Consider the following 16,337-nt stretch of genomic DNA (forward strand, 5'->3'; position numbering starts at 1 on the left):
TGCTCCAGCCCTTGGATCATCCTTGTGGTCTCCTCTGACCCGTTCCAACAGCTCCATCTCCTTCTCAAATTAAGGATTCCAGAACTGGACACAATCCTCCAGATGAGGTCTCCCAAGAGAGGAACAGAAGGGCAGAATCCCCTCCCTCGCCCTGCTGGCCACGCTGCTTTGGATGCAGCCCAGGACACGGTTGGTTTCTGGGCTGTAAGCGCATGTTGCGGCTCACATCGAGCTTCTCATTGAACAGCACCCCAAGTCCTTCTCTGCAGGGCTGCTCTCAGTCACATCATCCCCCATCGTGTGCTGAAATCAGGGATTGCGCCGACCCAGATGTAGGACCATGCACTTGGCCTTGTTGAACCCCATGAGGCTCTCCCAGCCCCACTTCTCCAGCCTGTCCAGGTCCCTCTGGATGACATCCCGTCCCTCTGGTGTGACAACTGCCCCACTCAGGTTGGTGTCACCTGCAGACTTGCTGAGGGTGCCCTCAATCTCACTGTCTATACAATGGCAGCCGGTTTCTCTTGCAGAACACTACGAGAAACAGTGTCCAAGACCTCTTTGAACCGCAGATCCACCACATTCAACCCTTTCACTCTCTTACTGGTGGACAAGCACACCACTCGGGGGGGGTCGCGGGGAGCTTTCTGTCCCTGCACGGCCGCCGTACGGGGTGGTGGGACGCGCAGCGTGGGTTTCGCGGGGGGCTTTCTGTCCCGGAGCGGCCGCCGTACGGGGGTGGGCGGTGTGGGGTGGGTTTCGCGGGGGCCGTTGTGTCCCTGCGCGGCCGCCGTACCGGGAGGGGCGGGGCGCGTTCTTTCGAACCCGGCCGCGGGCGCCATGGCGCGGCCGCTCCGCGGGAAGAACTTCTACCTGGACCTGCCGGCGGGACGCGGTGCTCGAGGCCTGGCCGAGGCCATCCGGCTCCTGGGCGGGGTAAGCGGTCCCCCATCTTCTTCCAAGCCCTCGCCCTCCCCCCCTTCTTCCAGGCCCTTAGACACCCCCCCCCCCCCTTCTTCCAGGCCTTCAGGCACCCCCCAGCTTCTTCCAGGCCTTCAGACACCCTCTCTCCCTCTTCTTCCAGGCCTTCAGACACCCCCTAGCTTCTTCCATGCCCTCACACTCCCCCCCAGGCCCTTCCTCCCTCTCACTCAGTCCAGGGCTCCCCCTCCAGCCTTCCCCCTTTCCTCAGCTCAGGGCTCCCTCCCCTCAGCCTAATCTGCCCCCCCTCGCTAACGACCCCCTACTTCCCCCTCAGCTAAGGGCATCCCCGGAGCTGCCCCCAGTCCCTCTTGCCCCCCCAGCCCAGGGTTCTCCCTCTGCTCAACTCCCTCCTCTCAATCTGGTCGGACACCCTACTAGGTCACTCCCCTCTCCTTCTCCCTCAGCTCAGGCCACCCTCCAAGCCACCCCAGGGCTCCCCACTTTCCTTCTTCCCCCCCTCAGCCCAGGGCTCCCCACTTTCCTTCTTCCCCCCCTCAGCCCAGGGCTCCCCACTTTCCTTCTCGCCCCTCTAAGACCCGCAGGACCCCTCTAGAGGCCCCTCACCTTCAGCCCAGCATTCCCCCCAGCCCAACTCCTCTTCAGTCTGCTCAGGCTACCCCAGGACAACACCTCCCCCAGCCTGGCTGCCACTCTAAGGCCCCTGCAATCCTTCCCTTCCCTCTCAGCTCAGGGACCCCCTAAGCCAACACCTTCTTCCCACTCCAGCACAGCCGCTCCCCCCAGCCCTCCTGTCCCCCTTCCCCTTCCTTTCTTCTCACTCCGTTTCTCACTCTCTGCTCTTTTTTACCAGTTTTTGTGTTTTCTTGATCCGTCCCGGGGTTGTTCCAGTGTGGAGATACAGCCACCCCGTTCCCCTCCTGGTCCCGCTGGGTTTTGCCACTCGGGGAAAGAGGCTGCATCCAGCACCTTCCTCCGCTCGCTGCTCCCGCTGCCCACGCTGGAGCCCTCTCAGGGTTCTTGGCCAGCGCGGTCCTGCTCATGCTTTGTGCATGGCGGCAACTGGTTGCCAGCTGTGGGATTGCCAATCTTGCCTGGCCCTGGAAGCACCTTCCAGTAGATGACAACTTGTTGCTCAGCCACGGGGGCACCTCCCTGGCGCTGGTAACCGGTCATAAGGTGGTGGAAGCACCTTCCTCACTCGTTACTCAGTGAGGGGAGCATTTTTCCCAGTTGTCTGGTTCCTCCTCATCCTTCGTGTCCACCTGTGGTGGTTTAATTTTTTAGGGAAGCTGTGGGACTTCCAAACAATTCCTGGAATTCACCATAGGGTAAAGAAGAACAGCTCCAGTTGAGTCTCTTTGGTCACGTAGCTGCGTGCTTTTCTCCTGGCTTCTCCAGAAAAGCCACCAAGCTGTTGTTTGGGTGGATTTGTGTGATGTTCTTCATGGTCTCTACCATTTTACCTTTGTGCTGATATTGCTCACAATTCCTTAGATCCTTTTCTGAGATGCAGTGTCACTCCAGCCACCCCGAGCTCAGGACAGGGCTGGTACCCGGCAGCGCCTATTCCTCTTCCATCTTCTGGTCTCCTCATGGCACTTAAGTACAGTTTAGCCCTTGTTGTTGTTACCATTTGTTTTCAGGCTGTTTAATTGCTCTGTTTGAGGCGGATCGTCTCGCGTGTACCCCAGAACTTCCCTAAATCTTTTAACATCACACAGAGGAGTGAAATCCTCATTTAGTTCTCGCTGCTGTGTCTGCCGCCAAGACCCTGTGTTGGATGTAAGGACGCGGGGGAGCTGGTTGGCACTCTTTTCCCTTTTTTAGGTTGCACTTCATGCTGAAGTGGCCAATTCCTTCCTGTCCTCCCCTGGATGTGCCACCAGCACTCAGGGACGCTCATTTGTGGCATCTCTGGGTCTCACTGTACATCTCTGGATCTGGGAACCGCTTCATCCCAGCGTTCGGTTATGTATCTGTGTAGACAGCCTCTTGGTCGTCCCTCTTATTTCTCATCAAATACTGTCTTGGGTCTCTTCCCTCTCTGGAATGTGCCTGCCACGGAGTGGAGTTCTTGTTCTCAAGGAGATCCTGAATTTGACTGCGCCATGGTCTCCACTAAAGCAGCTCTTCAATACTGGTATCCAAACCCAGATTTGTTGTTCCAGGCCGAGTTGAGAGTATCTCGTGGGCTTGGATGTGGTGTCTGGGACTTGGCCTTGACGCAGGGCTGGCAGCACCCTGCTGCGTTCTTTGGACGGGGAGGTTCTGATTTGCTGTACTCCGTGCTTGCAGCTCCCTTGATCTCCCCTAACACACGTCCCCATTGCAGGACAGGGCCCGCAGTGCTGCGCACAGGTTGGTCTGGGATCTCGATTCATCGGGATTCTGTAACACAGAAGAACCAGCTTGTTCAGCGACTTCAGACTGCTCTGATTTTATCCTCTGTGCGTTAGTGCCCTGTGCCCGTCTGCCTTCTGCCGAGTTTCTGATACGCTACTGTTGCATCGCAGACTTTGACTTTCTACCCTTCCTTGGACTTCTACCTTCTGTGCAAAGGGGTTTTGGCTTTCTGGTTCCATGTTGCTCTGTTCTGTACAGAGCCGCTTGTCCCAGCTCTTTCCTTCTGCTTTACCTTGCTATGATGTGTTCCATTCTCTTTCTGAAACCAGTGCTTGGGGAGTAGCTCAGGGACGCCTCAACCTGAGGTTTCTGGTGGTTGGTTGTGGAGCCCCTCTAGGCTCTGTGTATCACAGGGTCTCCTCTCCTTCTAGGAGACAGCAGTGAGGGATGGACGGAGGAATTCCATGCAGATATGAGTGCTCTCAGCAGCCGCTTCGCTGTGGGGATTAAGCTAAAGGCAGCAGTTCCTGGTCAGGGGGATGCTTTCAACTCAGAGCTGCTCTGTTCTCTCTTGCTGCAGGTGACCGAAAGCTTCCTAAGCAAAGAAGTCACCTACGTGATTTCCAGCAACAAAGAAGCTAAACGAGACAAAGCCGGGACTCGTACTGAGCCACAGAGCAGCACAACTTCAGAAGATGCAAAAGCCATGAGCCCAGCACCTTCCACCTCCAAAGGGAGCCATGCCAGACCTCACCAGAAGCCACCAGACACTGTAAGACCTACAAAGCCTTCAGCCACCTCAAAATTTGACCCAAGGGATCTATAGAGTAGAACCTGGGACCAGGGTTGGAAGGGGAAGTTGTTCCTGCTCTGGGCAAATGCTTTGGGTGGGTTTTTTCCCCTGGTCTGGCTGCTCATGCTCCGTGTATCTGTGCATCATTGTCCGCTCAAACGTGTGTGTTGCAGCTTTCAGCCAGCAAACAAGGCTGCCTGCTCAGATGGCAGAGGAGGGAGAGGGCTGGGCTGGATTCCTCGCAGAGCAGGCAGAGAGGGAAGTGATTCTGCCCCTCTGTTCCTCTCTTGGGAGACCTCATCTGGAAGGTTGTGTCCAGTTCTGGAATCCTCAACATAAGGAGATGGAGCTGTTGGAACAGGTCCAAAGGAGGCTACAAAGATGATTCAAGGGCTGGAGCACGTCCCATATGAGGACAGGCTGAGAGCGTTGAGGTTGTTCAGCCTGGAGAAGGCTTTGAGGAGATCTTATAGCGACCTTCCAGTACCTCAAGGGGCTACAGCAAAGCTGGAGAGGGACTGTTTACAGAGGCTTGTGGGGATAGGATGAGAGGGAACGGGGATAAACCGGAGAGGGGCAGATTTAGACTGGACATTAGGAGGAATGTCTTCCCCATGAGAGTGGTGAGACACTGGCCCATGTTGCCCAGGGAAGTTGTGGCTGCCCCATCCCTGGAGGTGTTCAAGGCCAGGTTGGATGGGGCCTTGGGCAGTCTGATCCAGTGGGATGTCCCTGCCCATGGCAGGGGGGTTGGAACTAGGTGATCTTTAAGGTCCCTTCCAACCCAAACTGTTCTATGATTATCCTGACCCATAGGTGTGTCTAGAAAAGCCAGGGAAGTGCAGACAAGATGGAACCATTGTGGGCTCTGGCTGTGTGCTCGCAGGCACGAGTAGGGCGAGGCCTGTGCAGCTTGGGAGGAAATGTACAAGGGAGCTTGCAAAGAAAGGGTTTCTCTTGGGCCCGTTTACCCTGCTGGGTTTTGTAGTCAGAGGGACTTGTGGCCAGAGCTCCAACACCCTGCCTGGAACGCTGGTATTCACTGGAAGGTGTGACTATGTGGAGAGCTGCTACCCCAGTCCAGGTCAGCGGCATGGCAGCCGGTGGGATCTGACCGCCTGCAGGTGGGAAACCTTGGCTGAGGTCAGGGCTCTTGTTCACTTAGGGTGTTTATTCCTGGTCCTTGCCCACAGCTTAACCTGTTTGCTGAAACCATCGTCTTCCAAATGAGCCTCAGTTCCCAGAAAGGAGTACTGAGGATGTTCCCAACCCCTGCCAGCCTGCTGGGAGGCAGCGGGCAGTTTCCGAGCTAAGTTGCTGCTTTGTCTTGGCTCGCTCTGGAGCACTTGCTGCTGTTCGATACAAGCCAAGCCTTGGCTGGACAGCTGCTTAGTGTAGATCTAATGGATGTCTCTGCGGTTTGCATTCCCTGGAAGTGCTCAGCCCTGCTGCCTTTGAGCTGAGGCTTGGCCAGACTCCCCTCCGAGCGGAGAGTGGTGTCACTAGAAATCATTCTTGCTGGACAGCCGTGCTGTCCTCGGCTTGCTGCTGATGACAGCTCTTTGCTTTAACGTAGTATTTGGCTGCTTTCTCTGCAGGCCTTGATCAGCAGGGGGAAGGAACTGCTGCAGAAGGCCATCAAGAATCAGGTGAGCAGTATGTGGATGGGATTTCTCTAGCTAGGTGTGCTCCAAGTACTGCTGAGCAGTGCAGAACCAGTGCCAGACACTTCTCCAGAGCCCCTGCCTGCTAAAAGGAGCAGATTCTGTGGCTCTTAAAGGTATGGAGCAGTTGCCTGGGGCTCTGCAGAGTACGTGCAGTGCTCCTGGGCACTGTTTTTCATGGAGCCCTGTCATCTGTCCTTGTTAGTACTTCTAAAGCCTGTCCTAGTGATCTGGGTGCTCAACACCAGAGAATTATTAACACGAGAGTCATTGTTAGATCAATTTTTAGCCTACAAATAACTAAAGCCTTATAGCTGAGGCAAAAAGCTCCCTTGAAGCCCTTTCACAGATATCACGAGGGGCCAAAAGGATCTCAGTGCCCACTCAGGAGCTCGTGCTATAGCAGGGATTAAAACTCTGCCTGAGAGCTGCTGTTAATGCGGGGTGGATAAAGCACGAGTTGGAACCTGTTCTGCTGTGCCCTGCTTTTAATAACAGCTACGCAGCAGTCTGTCAGCTGGGCAAGAGGACAATCTCTCTGAACTAGATTTAGAGCCGCATGTGCTCATGCAGCCGTGTCTGCTTCAAGTTGCACCTTGCCAAATCTCTCTCTTTGTCCAGAACGCCTGCGGTGGCAGCAGTATCCTCGCCAACGCTCGCCTGTGGGGAGTCCAGATCCTGCACGTGGACGGTATCCTTCTCTGTTGGGAATCGGTGATTGTTGAGGCAGGTGGAGCAGAAGCGATGCAGCGAGGGTGGTAGAGGAGGAGGAAGACATTGCAGGCGATACCTGGTGCCTGTTTGATGCTGCCCTGGCCACAGCCAGCTAGGTCTGCCCTCCAAAAAACGGGTTAATTAGTACATATAGAACACAAAACTGTCACATTTACAACAGCAAATGCCGCGTGTGTTGCGATATACTGAAGCTGTAATAGTAGAAAATGTTAATAGCTTGGTCACTGCATTAATTTCTTCCAAAAAGACCATTTTTCCTAATTGACCTGGAAGTATAGATCGTGATAACGGCAGGATTTGGTGGGTTTTAATTAGGAGGTGCTGATGTTTGAGAATCTGTGCTGGAAGGCGCTTCCTGTCTCGGTGATGAATGGGGAGGGGGTGATGGGAAAGACAGACGGTGAAACTCGGATTCTAATAATAGGTCTGGAGTAAAAGGTTCCTGAGTGTATGGTGACAGTGACATACAGCTGTGGCTGAGCTCGTCTGGGTGCAGGATGGAGGCAGCCAGCTCTGCAGTCCCGCAGCCGTGTGCCAGGCTGGTTTGGGTTTCCAAAAGCCAGGGTCTGGCCTTTGTGCCCCAAGATCCCTGGCAGTGTCTTGTTTCTGCAGGGACTGAAAGCCTCCAGGTCCGCTGAGGAGCTAAACAGGGCGCTGTCCCTCAAAGTGCTCCTTCTTGGTGCTTCATAAATCCTGTCTGACCAACTTAGTGGCTTTCTATGATGGGGTAACTGCAGCAGTGGGTAAACCAATGGATGTGATCTATCTGGACTTCTGTAAAGCATTTGACACGGTCCCCCACAACATCCTTCTCTCTAAACTGGAGAGATATGGATTCGCTGGGTGGACAGTTCAGTGGATAAGAAACTGGTTGGATGGTCGTATTCAAAGAGCAGTGGTCAATGGCTCAAAGTCCATATCGAGGTCTGTGATGAGTGGTGTCCCTCAGGGGTCCGTACTGTGACCAGTGCTGTATAATATCTTTATCAATGATATTGACAATGAGATTGAGTGCACCCTCAGCAAGTTTGCAGGTGACACCAAGCTGAGTGGTGTGGTTGCCACACCGGAAGGATGGGATGTCATCCAGAGGGACCTGGACAGGCTGGAGAAGTGGGGCTGGGAGAACCTCATGAGGTTCAACAAGCCAAGTGCAAGGTTGTTCGGGGCAATCCCTGATTTCAGTACACGATGGGGGATGATGTGACTGAGAGCAGCCCTGTGAGAAGGACGTGGGGTGCTGGTCAATGAGAAGCTCAACATGAGCCGCAATGTGCGCTCCCAGCCCAGAAACCAACCGTGTCTTGGGCTGCATCCAAAGCAGCGTGGCCAGCAGGGCGAGGGAGGGGATTCTGCCCCTCTGCTCCTCTTGTGAGACCTCATCTGGAGCATTGTCTCCAGTTCTGGAATCCGCAACATAAGAAGGAGATGGAGCAGTTGGAATGGAATGGGTCCAGAGGAGGCTACAAAGATGATCCGAGGGCTGGAGCACCTTCCCTACAAGTACAGGCTGAGAGAGTTGGGGTTGTTCAGCCTGGAGAAGAGAAGGCTCTGAGGAGATCTTATAGCGACCTTCCAGTACCTGAAGGGGGTACAGGAAAGCTGAAAAGGGGCTGTTCATAAAGGCTTGTGGAGATAGGATGAGGGGGAACTGGGATAAACTGGAGAGGGGCAGATTTAGAGTGGACATTAGGAAGGATTTCTTCACCATGAGTGAGACCCTGGCCCAGATTTCCCAGAGAAGTTGTGGCTGCCCCATCCCTGGAGGTGTTCCAGTCCAGATTGGATGGGCCTTGGGCAGCCTGATCCAGAGAGGCTGGAACTGGATGATCTTTAAGGTCCCTTCCATCCCTAACGATTCTATGATTCTTGGGCAGGTTACCTGTGTAGTGGTGATGTTCTGCCGGGTGACAGCAGGCTCAGGCGCTCCGTGCTTTTCCCCAGTGCGGGTGCGGAGTTGTACCCATGCCACAGTTGTTGGAGGGGAACAGCTCACCTTGTCTTGTTGAGCTATGGCTCTTTGACATCCTGCCTGTGCAGAAATGTTGTCGTACATCGAAGAGCTGCTGCGCGCCGTCTCAGGAGCAAGGACGCGGTGCCAGAAGACAGAGGTAACTGACTTAACCGCAGCCCCTTTGAGGTGCTCGGGGTCCTTTGGTAGCTGTAATCAACCCTTGCTAATGGGCTGGTGAGCTGGGTGGTCACCTGGGTTTTCATCCAATCCAATGCTTCTGTGTATTGATGGAGATGATAAAATTCGACTAATTTTCCCTTTTATAAAGCAGGGGTAAGACCAGAGGAGAGTGAGGCAGCTGTTGGTGATCAAAAGTGTGCATTGCACAGCTAATACTGGGTTTGACTTGGACTAAGGGGGGAAACTAAGATCATACACAGCCGAATGCTGCCTTTCTCAAGTGTCCTAATGCACTGGAGAGGTCAGTGAGAAGGCAGGGCCAGAGAGCAGCAGCCTGGGTATTGTATTTAAACAAACTCTAGGCAGCTTGGGAGGCAAAGCATCCGAGGGAGGTGGTAGCCTGTGGTGCAGGAGCTCCGAGGTGGTGGGTCAGACTGCTGCAATCTCGCTTTGCTGGGCTGGCTCCCTTACTAAAGATGTTGTTTTTTCTTTAGGCAAAATGCCTTGTGCCTGGATCAAAAATTCACAAAGGTAGGCCTGGAAGTATTTCTCCTCTTTTGCGCTCGCATGTGGAGCTGCTAGAAGAAGCCTTGTTTAGACTTTGAAAACCCATCTGAAACATATGCCAACAGTTAGGGCAGTTTCTCCTTGTCCAACTCCAGCCGCAGCCTCTTAGTGCAGCTGAGGATGTTACGCCTTTGTTTTCAGGCAGTGCTTTTAAAAATTCCATAAACTATTTGCAGCACAGCTCCCAGCATCCTGATGCACCTGAGAGCTGTGCTGCTGGCGCTGCACATTCAATCCACTCTCTCCAACCAAGTTTTGAAGAATAATGCATCCTCCAGAGGAGAGCGTGTTCCTGACAGCCCACGCGCTTCTGTTAGGCTGAGACACCGATCCAGGGATAACACTTCCAAAGAAGGAGGGAGGGGGAAACCAGGTTCTCATCTGCAATTAGACAAGAGCCAATTGTGGTACTGAGATTGGCACCAGTGACGTAAAGCAATTTGTGACTGGTTTGACTTTGCTCGTCAGAGAGCGAGCGCTCAGTAAAATCACAGAGCAGAATCCAACCTGGATTCTATGTGTGAGTCTTGGAGATTGTTTCCTGGTTGGTGGGGAAAGGTGGTGAAAAAAGGCTCTGAAAGCTGTCAGCTGAGGCAGATCGTCTGCTGCAAGCCCAGAGCTCTTCCCAGGCAGGGATCAGAGTGTGCCACGAGGAACTTGTGCTGCCAGCTGAGCTGTTTGTCACCGCTCAGCACTCTGCCATGAGCTCAGGACCCGTGCGACGCTCTGAGCGCTATCTAAAGCCCTGAACACAGCCCGGCTTTCAGAAGTGCTGAGCTCTTGGCACCAGTTACGTGGAAAAAAATCGATCTCATACTTAAATAGCTGCGTTAGTGACGTAACAGCACATTTGATGCAAGCTCAGAGTGAGGATCGAGGAACTGAGTGGGGAGGAGGGTGCGTGGACTCAGCCTTTCTGGAGGGGGAGGTTAAAACTTCTTTGGAGAAAATAGCACCGAGTGCCAAGATCACAAGAAAACCAAACACCTCGCCCTTCAGAGTCAGCAAGGGAGGCTGAAGGGGTTTGGTTTCAGGGTCAGGCAGATGCCCTGTGCCAATACCTTGGTGTTTATTTGTTTCTTAACCAGATCTGTACTCAGATTTCCAGGCTGAGCGTAATGTTATCGCTTGCAGGTTGAACGTACCTGTGAGTCAGGAGAGACCCTGTAGCCTCTTCTCCCAGCCTGGCTCTGAAAACCTTTTCTCTGAATGCATTGCTGAGGCTTTCTTCTGCTCTTTAATATATGTATTGATGCCTCCATAGGAAGCACGGCTGCTGCTTGCCCTCCTCTGGGACCAAGCGCAGGGCAGATATTGCTCTTCAGCAGTGTTCTCCTGCCAGGCCTGGCTTCGCGGTGTGCTGGTTTGTTTCCAACAGCTTTTACTGCTTTGACTTAACCATCCTGGCCTGAGCCCTTCTGAAATGGAGAAGATGATGCTGAAGGGTTGAAGCTCTGTGCTTTTGCAACAGCTGCTGCAGTTTGTTTCTTAGAAACTCATCTCTCATGCTGGGCAGCGTGTTACATTGAGGACAGTTTTTAGGGTCTGAGGCCGAAGCGGAGGAAAGGGGCCAGTGGCTGCTGGGACGGAGCAGACCTTAAAGACGCAAGGGGCTCAGCTTGGTATTCTTTCAGAGGTGGAAAGAATGCAGAGCTGGGCTGCCTCCAGGGTCTGGTCACCCTCCTGAGCACTCTGGAGGCTGTTGAAGATTACCCAGAATGCTGTTTTGGCTGTGCTTGGCCATCACTTGGCATTCGCCGGCATTGGAAGTACCCGTGAGCTTGGCTCTGGAGCCCAGTTCTGTCGGGGAATTAATGAATAAGTAGGGAATTTAACCAGGGCAACTTCTGTCTTTCTTTCTAGCAGGAAAACTGAAGCCCCCTTTTGTGAAGATTGAAGATGAGAGCAGGTAAATGAGGTCTTTCTAAATATCACACCTTAAAACCTCAGAGGTTCCCAGGGAGGGAATCCTTCACTGGTTTTATTTGCAGTGAATTTTCTGTCTGCATGGCTTCTTTGAAGACCTTGTTACCCACTGGGAAGCTGACCCTCTTGTAGGGGGAGCCAGATGGAGTTTAGAGAAACAATCCAGGTGGCTCATATCTCAGGGCGGGGAGGGAAGGTGTTAAATGAGATGACAACGAGTTTAGTTTACTTCCTTGCTCGGATTCTCTTTGTGATCCTCAGCAGGTCACTTAATCTGCTCTAGCCCTCTGAAATGAGGGATGAGATTGAAACACAGGAGGTCAGGGCCTGTAACTTGATTACAGCATCCAGCACAAGGGGATCTGATCCGTGTGGTGCTTCTGACAGCTCGGTAACTCTAACAGTGTCCAGAGGGCCGATTAATTATTCTGAAGGCAATGTTTAAGGAGCTGCAGTGTCAAATACTGGGGTTTGTGTGCTACCTGTAATAAAGTGTGAAGAAAATGCTGCACTGATGGCTGCTGCGGTGCCTCGGGAGCAAAAGCAGGGTGGTTTAGCTGAGCGGGCAGGCCTGGGAAACATCCCCACACCAGTGCCAGTGCTGGGAGTTGTGTTTAGTCTTCCCAGTAAGGAATGGGAAGTCTCTGGAACAGCCAAATGAAGGCACAGCCGTGGGCAGGATCTCATCCTAAATGAGATGGCTTCTTGAGCCCCTCTGAGGGAGGGACAGCTCTCTAACCATGCTGCCAGGAGTCTGATGTCCTGATCTGCTTCTTTCAGGCAATTCCGGCCCTTCCATCTCCAGTTTAAAACCTTTCCTGACCTGAACTTCCTTGCACCCAAAAGCTCCAGCCCGTTTGAGCCTCTGAAAAGCCCATCAAATTCTTGCAAAACCAGGTAGGTCGTAGCTCCTGTGTGAGTTTCTAACCCAGATCTCCTGTCCTGCTGGTTCCTGGGGTCTAGAGAACCGCTTGCCTTCTGTTCTCGATTGAAGAGCTGAGACTCCAAGCCAGCACGGCCTCCCTGGCCCTTTTGCAGCCAGCTGGGAACCTGCTAGTCCTGCCAAGCGAGGGCAGGGAAAAGCTTTGCCGTTGCCTTGCAGGGGTGCGGAAGGCTGCCGGGGGCGCAGCGAGGGGAAGAAGAGCCCCCAATCCACAGCGGTCACTGCGCCGAAGAAAAGGAAGGGATTTTGTGAGTGCTGCCAAGAGACCTTTGAAGAGCTGCAGAAGGTAAAGGTTTTCCTGGGAGCTGGTTCCTTGCAAAAGTTATGGAGGGCCACTCGGTGGCTTTGTAAATCGCATCAAGCCTGTTATCACCATGAACTCTTGGAAGTGGGGTGTGGTGTCCAGCAGGGCCAGCCGTGGTGGTGCAGTCATGGTATGGCTGTGCTCTCACCTCCTGGTCTGGGCAAACAGTGTCCTGAAAACTGGAGCATGACATGCTCATTTCTGGGGCCAGGAGAGCCGCGAGGATCATCCCGTTGTCCGCTTTATACGGAGGGAAGCCTTCTCCACAGCAGCGAGGTGGCACAGGCTGATTAAAAAGGTGCAGAGAGGGGTGTTTTATCTCCTGGAAGAGGCCAAACGACATGGCCTGTAGTGATAGGGATTCGGAGTCTGCATTTGCAGTAGCTGCTGGGGAAGGCTGTGGGCTGCTGTTCGCTACAGACACAACCTCCTCATCCGCAGGTTCTGTGGGAACAGAGTACTCGCAGTAAGCAACCAAAGGTAACAGCATTGCCCACGTTTCCCAAATCCACTTCCAAACAGTAGCTCTATCTGGCAAAAAGGCTGTTTACCCTCTAGTTGTTAGGCTGTGGGAGGTGGCTGTTAGTGCACGTTTCCCTCCTGCGAAAGGATAAATGTTGCTAAAAGGGCCTCTGCCGCCTTCCAGCATCTCCAGAGCCCCCAGCATAAGCGGTTTGCACTGGACGACTCCCAGTACGCCCCTGTGGATCGTGTCATCTCGCAGCTCACCAACAACTTTGTGGAGAAGTCAGCCAAGTAAGTCTTTGCAAATCTGGTAACTCCTGGAGTTAGAAAGGGGAACGGGTATAAACTGGAGAGGGGCAGATTTAGACTGGACGTTAGGAGGAATTTCTTCACGATGAGAGCGGTGAGACACTGGCCCAGGTTGCCCAGGGAAGCTGTGGCTGCCCCATCCCTGGAGGTGTTTAAGGCCAGGTTGGATGGGCCTTGGGCAGCCTGATCTAGTGGGATGACCCTGCCTACGGCAAGGGGTTTGGAACTAGGTGATCTTTAAGGTCCCTTCCAACCCAAACTATTCTATGATTCTATGGTGCTGTGCGGTACACCTGCGGGGCCAGGGCCTGGCTCTCCATGCTGGTCCCTGTGCTGGGGAATCAAGCCAGCAGGGAGCAGAGGGCTGCAGGCTGTGGCCTGCAGGACCAACCTGGCACCTGCCAGGCAAGGTTTAGACAACCTATGGGAGATGTTCTCCTTGAGTTTCTGTGGCTTCTCTGCTTCATGGAACTCCTTGTAGACTTTTAGTGCCTCTTAGACTAGAAAGGGCAGCTGGAGCCATCTGTTCCACCCCATGTGTGACACAAACCCCTCTGCTCTGTCACACTCCTGTGCCCAGGCCGAGAGATCCCTTGTGCTACTCATCTCTCCTGCCAACAGAAGTGTTGTTTGAGCCTCACCAGTCTAAAATGTCCTACCTTCTCCCGAGCAAGGGCATCAAACATCCTGTGCTGTAGGAAAAGCTTCATCTCACTGCGGGGAGGCTCTTGTAGGCCTAGAGAGAATGAGCACTAACTGATGGTTCTTCTCAGGATGCCACAACTGACAGATGAACGCTTAGTGCCTCGAGCACAAGTTACTGGAGGAACTGAGATGCTGACAGCAAACAAAAGGCAGCGGCCTGAGCACAGTGCTGGGGAAGTCTTAATTGATATGGAGCGTGATCGTGGCCTGAAGACCAAGGGATGTTCCCCTTGCCTACCCAGGGTCAGTAAGGGCAGAGGAGGAGGAAGGCTGTTGGAGAACAGCTCTGCAGGGCTGCCTGTTGGAGCAGGACTCGGCCGAGGGGGCTGTGCCGCAAGTGGCCCCACGGAGGAATCTGCGGTGGGGGATGCAGATCTGGGTTTGGCTCCTGAGCTGGGCTGGGGGACTCGCGTAGCAGCCGCTCATGTGGGAGAGGCAATTGTTTCTTCATCTGAACCTGGTAACTATCAAACGCTTGGGTCTATTGGCCGTTCTCCACTGCTGGTCTCCAGGAAACGCGGGCTCTCCTCCGGACAGAGCACCCAGGTGGAAAAGAAGCCCAGGCTGGAGCTGGGTGGTGACCTCTCTTCGTGTAAGCAGAGAAGCTCAGCGGATGGTGGGATAAGAGCGTGGGGTGCAGGACAGATGTCTGAGCCACGCCTGCCCGGTGTGGTGGAAGCTGGCAGCTTGTCTCTAAGCATGGAATTCTCCAAGGGACCTTGCAGCTCCCTTGGTTTGGAGCTGTGCCAGTGTGGGAGCCCTGGGGACCCTGTGTCACAGCCGGGATCCCCTGAAGCTGCGTCTGTGGGGTTTGGTCGCTCAGAGGCTGCTGCAGTCAGCGAGCGTGGCTGGAGTAGAGTGAACCTGAGTTCCCAAGGGAAGCAGCTCAGAGGAGAGAATGAAAACACACCCAGTAATGCGAATAGTCCGGATCTGGAGAGCACAATGAGCAAGACCAGCTGTCATACTGGCCGGTTGCCCTCTCCAAAACCGCCCGTGGCTGAAGGCAGATGCTGTTCGCTCTGTGTCAGAGCAGCACAAAAAATAGCACCCGAACTACCTGACCTCCCAGGCCAGAGCCAAGAGCAGGCTCCCTGCCCCGGCGTCCTCCAGCCTCTTCCACCCAGCACCCAGGCTGATCCCAACTGCGGCAAAAGCTCTTCGGAGTCTGACTGGGATGTTCAGCTGCTCTCCACGATATCGGGTATCCAGGACAGCAGGATTCAGTCCGTGGACAGGGACTTGCTCCTCAGGACACATGTCAACGTGAGGGACAGTGGCTACGAGTCTCAGCTCTGTTCAGTTCTGAAGCAGAAATCGGAGCTCACCTGGACAGGCAAAGAGAATAACAACTGCCGTAACTGCATCCCAGAGGCCAAAGGAGCCTCTTTTCCCATATTTGAGACCTCTTTTGGCAGCTGGACTAGTTAGAGCCCCCTCCTGGCTCTTCTCTGGGCCCTCACTGGGAGCCGTGAAGCAACTAGAAGAGGATTTAATGAGCCACCCTCCCCGTCAGGACCATAACAGCCAAGATCCAGAACGAGGACTGTCGGCTGCATGGTGGTCTCCGTGGTGCCATGGTCAACTCGTTGGGAGCTGATGGGTGAGGCGATGGTTTCGCTATCCTTGGCTCTGACGGGCTGGGATCTTCCCTCCTCTGCTGGTGTCATTTGGAGCCGAGGCCTTCCTCCTGTAGCCCCTCATGGGCCTCCTGGCAAGATGGTCTTTCTCTGGAAGCATCTGTTCAGCAGGAACGTGCTCTTTGCCTTTCCAGACTGAGAGCACGGCCTGTTTCTCCTCTTGCCCAGTCCTTGGAGGTGCAGAGGTGGGGAGAAGAGGGCTCGGGATGAGACTTCTGCGTGCTTCAGGGTTGCTGGCTCTCAGTGTTCGCAGCTGTTTGGTATCGACTTGTTGAAGGGGTTGTTTGGGTTTGGTTTTTTTTTTTAACGAACTTTTAAGCTTTGAAATAAAATGGAAGATGAGATCCTGCTCTGCTGGATCAAACTTCTCTGGGGGCCTCGAGCACCGCTGACACGAATCTGCATCGAGCATCCACTGGTGGTGGCTGGGAAGGATCCGGATGATGGTGGGCACCAGGCTGGATGTGGGACAGTGGTGGCTCTGGCCATGTCACATCCCCCGACGCTTGCCTTGCCCCAGGAATGTGGACGGTGGGAGGTGGGAAGCACTTGTTCCCAGCGCAGGGGTGGCCCCAAGTGAAAAGGGAGGTGGAGAAACTGGAGAGCAGCTGGTAGAGGCTTGAGGCCTCACCTGGACACGGCCAAGGAGAGAAGGTGGGAGCTGGGCTGGGTTTGTCTTGCCAAGAGGTGGCTGAGGGGTGTCCAAAGCAGCCTGTGACTTCTCCAGGGCAGCTCACAGTAAGATGGAGATGAACTTTCGGTGGTGCCATGTCCCAAGCTAGGACTTCCGAGGAGTAGTTTGGGAGGAGGGAGGGCTCCCTGCCCAGCAAGAGCCCGGAGTAGCAGGAGTAGCAGGGTCTGTGT

General features: G+C 54.1%; 1 protein-coding gene across 2 annotated transcripts; it reads left to right on the forward strand.

The window, feature by feature from the left end:
- Positions 1 to 802: 802 nt before the first annotated feature.
- On the forward strand, positions 803 to 15,830 carry DBF4B (DBF4 zinc finger B). Of its 2 annotated transcripts, none has more exons than XM_054088679.1 (11): positions 803 to 936; positions 3,869 to 4,060; positions 5,680 to 5,730; positions 6,367 to 6,436; positions 8,521 to 8,591; positions 9,109 to 9,145; positions 11,048 to 11,090; positions 11,888 to 12,004; positions 12,210 to 12,336; positions 13,001 to 13,110; positions 13,902 to 15,830. In XM_054088679.1, the coding sequence occupies exons 1-11, from the start codon at positions 841 to 843 to the stop codon at positions 15,262 to 15,264; spliced, it is 2,277 nt and encodes a 758-aa protein (XP_053944654.1). In that variant the 5' UTR covers positions 803 to 840; the 3' UTR covers positions 15,265 to 15,830. The 2 variants fall into 2 exon arrangements, with proteins under 2 accessions (XP_053944654.1, XP_053944653.1); XM_054088678.1 differs by having other exon boundaries at positions 11,045 to 11,090; positions 13,902 to 15,829.
- The last annotated feature ends 507 nt before the right edge of the window (positions 15,831 to 16,337 follow it).

Source organism: Cuculus canorus, chromosome 25 (assembly GCF_017976375.1).
Source record: "Cuculus canorus isolate bCucCan1 chromosome 25, bCucCan1.pri, whole genome shotgun sequence".
Taxonomy (NCBI): domain Eukaryota; kingdom Metazoa; phylum Chordata; class Aves; order Cuculiformes; family Cuculidae; genus Cuculus; species Cuculus canorus.